Source organism: Lolium rigidum, chromosome 6 (genome assembly GCF_022539505.1).
Source record: "Lolium rigidum isolate FL_2022 chromosome 6, APGP_CSIRO_Lrig_0.1, whole genome shotgun sequence".
Lineage (NCBI taxonomy): Eukaryota > Viridiplantae > Streptophyta > Magnoliopsida > Poales > Poaceae > Lolium > Lolium rigidum.
In genome coordinates this window covers 62,768,496-62,773,728 of record NC_061513.1, presented here as the reverse complement: position 1 = coordinate 62,773,728, position 5,233 = coordinate 62,768,496, and the positions used below count along the sequence as shown (strand labels likewise).

Genomic DNA, 5,233 nt, shown 5'->3' with positions numbered 1-5,233 from the left:
CTTGCTCGTGCTGCTCTTGGGGATGAGCGCACGGTTGATACTCCTATGGAACTTAATCTTAAGCTTCGTCCTACTGATGGTGATCATCTTCCAGATCCCACACGTTATCGCCATCTTGTTGGGAGTCTTGTTTATCTTGCTGTCACTCACCCTGATATTTCTTATCTTGTTCATATTCTGAGTCAATTTGTCTCAGCTCCTACCACCCTTCACTACAGTCATCTCCTCCGTGTCCTTCGTTACCTTCGTGGCACGATCACTCGTCGCCTTTTCTTTCCTAGTTCCAGCTCTCTCCAGCTCCAGTGCTACTCGGATGCTACGTGGGCGAGTGATTCTACGGATCTTCGTTCACTTTCTGCTTACTGTGTGTTTCTTGGTGGTTCGCTTGTTGCTTGGAAGACGAAGAAACAGGTAGCGGTTTCCCATTCGAGTGTTGAGGTTGAGTTGCAGAGGGCTATGGCTTTGTTGATTGCTGAGGTGACCTGGTTACGGTGGTTGCTTGCAGATTTTGGGGTCTCTGTTACGACACTTACTACATTTTTGTCTGACAGTACAGGTGCTATCAGTATTGCACGTGATCCGGTCAAGCATGAGCTGACCAAGCATATTGGCGTTGATGCTTTTTATACACGTGCTCAGGTGCAGGATGAGGTTGTTGCGGTTCATTATGTGCCTTCAGATTTGCAGTTGATGGATTTCTTTACAAAGGCACAAACTCGAGCGCAGCATGTCTTCTTACGCTCCAAACTCAGTGTTGTGGATCCACCACGAGTTTGAGGGAGAGTGTTAGAGTATATTTTGTATATTATAGTTTTCCCATATGTTAAGAGGCTTCCTGCATATTTTCACCTGCACATGTACTATATATTGTGGCCTTTGGCCATGGGCGGACGCAGCGGGGGGGGGGGGGCGTGGCCCACCTAGAATTCGTGAAAAAAAATTAGGTACCCCATAGAAAAAGCCCATTTTAGCCCACTGGGAGGAGAAGAGTAGTCGAGGTCACAAGGCCAGGCTCGGAGGCTCCGTCGCGACTGAGGCCAAGCCCCGATCGACCGCCGCCCCGAGCCCCCGACCGACCGCCGTCGCGGCCCCGGTGCAGCCGCAGGTCCAGCCTCGACCTCACCGCCCCGGCGCTCTCTTCCCTCACCGGCTCACCCAGTCCCGGCCGCCGGCCGCCGCTCTTCCCGCCCGCCGCCTCTCTCCCCCGCGTCCTGCTCGGCTTCTCTTCACGCCGAGTCGCCGACGACCAGCAACCAGGTGACCCGCACTCCCGCATCCGCGCTCTGCCGCTCTCGGCTCTCTGCCTGTGTTACTTATTCACTTATTCTCTCTGTTTAGAGTTTGGACGTTTGGTAAATTGCAAATGTATACATGACTTTGTGTCACTGTGTGTAACAAATAAAATTGCCAAATTGCTAATGTTTGAATGTCTGTTTCAATTGTGTAGAAATGAAGAGGGATAGCAAAATTGCGCTACTTTTTCAGAAACAAGCATCAAAGACAAAGAAGATTGCAACTTCTTCAACACAGTTAGTCATGCATGATGTAGAAATCAAAGATGGTGGGCTCGATTTTGAACCTCTGGTCTAATCCGATATTGAGAGTGAGATTAAAATTGAAGATACAACACCACATCCACCTTCACCATAACAACCAAATGCAAGGTCATACTCCTATGATGCTCACTTTCTTCCGCATGATCCGGGGGAGGATTCCTATTTCAAGTTATGATGTTAATATTCAAGATTCAAATGTGTCAATCATCTTGGTGAGCTCTCTATTAAGCTTGTTGAAACAAAAACAAAACATGTTGTTTATGATTTAGTTTACATGCTTCTCAAATTTATATTGCTTCTATCAGTGGCGACGGCGAATGTTGAAAGAGTATTTTCCGCAATGAGTCTAGTGAAAAACAAGTTGAAAAATAGTACGGGTGATGATCTCTTGAACCATTGCTTAGTGATATTTATCGAGCGAGCAGTGTTCATTCATGTAAGTGATGATACCATTGTTGAAACTTTTATGGCAATGCGAAACCCTAGATTGAAGAAATGATGTAAGTTTCTAGTTATGCTATATTCTATCATATAAGACCCTTGTAATGTTTTGAACTATTTGTATTATAATCGTGCATATTTGATATATGTATTGAACTCCAATGCAATGAATTTGTCTCGTATATTGTTCATGACTTCATTATGCAAAGGTTTTTCACATTTTGGGGGGTGCGTAAAAAAAAATTTGAGGTGTGCCCCCCCCACCCCCTCCTGCGTTCGCCACTGCCTTTGGCCACATATTGCCCTAACAAGCCCCACGTTTTTTTGACACCTAATTAAGCCCCCGCGTTCATATCATTTGGTTAGAAAACAAATTCGGAGACTACTATGACCGCAATATCGCACCAATTAATATGAACACGTCTGCTCTTCGCGAAGATCGATCTGGGAGTGGGATCGTTTACTTCTCTCGTGCGCCCCACACGCCGCCACGTCCTCGTCGTGCTGTTTTCGGTCCCACTGCCTGCTTTTCAACGATATAATTCCCCTTTCTTTCCTTTTTTTTTTAAACAAATTCCCCTTTCTTTTCTAGCTAGTGCCCGCGATGTCCACCCTGCCCCTCTCCTTGTCACACTTCTCACACACATCGACATGTGGTGCACTGGCAATCCCTATTTGGCGCTAATTGCGTCCGATATCCTAGCTACCCGTACCCATCTCGCTTAAGCTTTCTTCTCTTCGTGCTTTGCCAGGCCGGCCTATGCTCGTTGTGGCCGTTTCAGGCAGCTTCCGGATGGTTTCTTTTTTATTATTCTGGGTTTTGCTTCTTTTCTTCACACGTGACGCATACTCCATCGGGCAGCACCGTCAGCCATCAAGATCACCATCCACAAAGTTGGAACAAGATTGCTCGGCGCCTTGTACCATTTGTTGCAAGGCCAGTTCAGAATCCCTTCAGTTGATTGTGTAGCTGCAGAGAAGCTGGATGATCGTGAAAGGACGGGCAGCAACGAGGACAAACTGCTTGTCCTCCTTCACGAATTCGGCAACTTCAGAGAGCCTCTCTACTTTCTTGTCACTGAGGTTGTACTTGCAGATGTGAGCCAACGAACCCGAGTGTTTTTTTTTAGAGAACATTAAACTTTACTGATCACAAAATCATAATGTCATTACAAAGGATCTCGCGGATACAATCCGGAGAAACACCCCGCCACACCACACAGCCTAAAGAAACACTCAACTTTGCTAAAGTATGAGCAGCAACATTCAAACCACGGACAACATGATTGATGGAGCATGAAGTAAAGGAGGTCATCAGCTTCCTAACATCATGAATAACAGGGCCACAAAGGGATCGATCATCCTCCAATGCATTCACTCGATTCACCACAGATAAGCAATCAGAATTGATAATGATCTTGGTGAAACCTTCGTCCTTAGCAAGGGTGATTGCACGCCTCAAGGCCAGTGCTTCAGCAATCTCCGGCGACGTGACCTCTTCCTGGTACTCGCTGCAAGCAGTCAAGCACACGCCATTGTGGTCTCTGATCACGACACCGACCCCCATCCGACGAGAAACAGAAAAAATCGCCGCATCCACATTAACCAGAACCATGCCAGTCGGCGGCGGAGACCATTTTAGCATTGATGAACTGATCTCACGCCTATGATGTGTAGTAGACGCAGTTTGCCTCAATCGCAGGGAACTTATCAGCATCCACAGTCAAGCACCTGTGGCAACCAATGAAGATGGTAAATGTGCCAACGCTCTCGACAGGCTCAATCTTGCCTATCTCGGTGTTCATCTTGAACACAATGGGCATTCTTCCTTCCATTTCGACGTGCAGAAAAACTTGTGCAGCCAAACCCACTACATAACACCAGAACCGGATGTTGTTTACATCATATTCAGGAAGAGCACTCGATAAAAACTTGACAAAATCAGAATGAGAACTCAGAAGATCTGATAGCGGAACAAATGCAGCAGCCAACGCCGGTGCAGAGATGTATTGTGGGTAGGCACCAGCTAGGACTACATCCCGGAAAGTATTGTAAACTTCTTGCTGACAGTCTCTAGAGAAGACACTTTCAATTTCCGGAACGGCCGTGTAAAATTTGCGAGACGAGCCACCAAGAAAATAGAGGCAGAACAAGCCGTCATCACGGCCGACCTGGGCGACCCCCGCCTCGAGGGGCACCGGCCATGGGAAACAGGTCAAGCAGCCGGTGAGAGGGTTGAAGACACGAGCTCTGTGAGGAGGGGTCTTCTCTGCCAAGACGAAGAATCCGCTGGGGGTGGTGGCCACGACATAGTATTCACGGAGCAGGGGCAGCTTTTTGTGCAGGAAGCGCCCGGTGTGGGTGTTGAACAGAATCCGCATGTCATCGTCGCCTTGGAAGACCTCGTCGAGGATGATCCACCGGAGCGGGTGGAAAACAGGGTCGGAGGCGTTATCCTTGGGGTCATCGGTGGCGGAGCGCCAGCTGGGGCAGACGGCACGGAGGCACATGTAGTGGTCGAGGTCGTTGGAGGCAAGGAAGGAGTTGGCGATGCGGCGGACAAGGTCGTCCTGGAGCGAGGACCATTTGGACCAGCCTTCAGTCCCCAGGGCCCGAACTTTCTTGTTGACAGGCCCGGCCACCATTGCCCCAAGATCCGGTTCCAGCGCCGACATCACCGTGCCTCTTTCTTCTTGTTGAAAACCCTCAAATGATTTGGTTCTCCCTGTAAAAGATACGACTTTGTAAGTGATCAGCTTCATGGAAATAGCAAGAGAGGATGCAGTTCATCAGCAGCACTTTGACAACATTTGAGTAACAATTTTGACAACATTTCAGCATTACATTGAAAGCAGCTCAGCAACTCACAGGCATCATGTCAGCAGCATTTTATACAGAACTTCAGCAACACATCAAATTTCTGAATTTGCTACTCGCCTCGAACAATACTACAGAGCATGCAAAATAAGGGAATAAAAAGGGGAGACGAACAATACTAGGGAGCAGCAGCAGAGAGGGGCGGCTGCAGATGCGGGGAGCGAGCAGGGAGGACGTACGTGTCAGGGGAGAGCCGCGAGCAGGAATCCGGCGTAGTACTGTCGTCGCGAGCAGGGAGGGCGAACGCGGCAGCCCGAGCAGGGACTGGGTGACGGTGAACGCGGGGGGCGCAGGAGGGAGACTAGAGAGAGGGAGGAGAGCGCCGGCGGCGTGGGGTCGCTGTTGTACGGCGCGCCGCC

The 5,233-nt window shown here is 49.0% G+C and overlaps 1 protein-coding gene across 1 annotated transcript; it reads right to left on the bottom strand.

Annotated features, from left to right (window-relative positions):
- Positions 1–3,661: 3,661 nt before the first annotated feature.
- On the bottom strand, positions 3,662–4,672 carry LOC124662702. The gene has a single exon (XM_047200509.1). It carries the CDS (start codon positions 4,670–4,672, stop codon positions 3,662–3,664), a length of 1,011 nt encoding a protein of 336 aa, XP_047056465.1.
- Between the last annotated feature and the right edge of the window lie 561 nt (positions 4,673–5,233).

Bases quoted from the DNA above. Each gene is read 5' to 3' on its own strand.
- LOC124662702 (XM_047200509.1), bottom strand. From the start codon at position 4,672: ATGTCGGCGCTGGAACCGGATCTTGGGGCAATGGTGGCCGGGCCTGTC.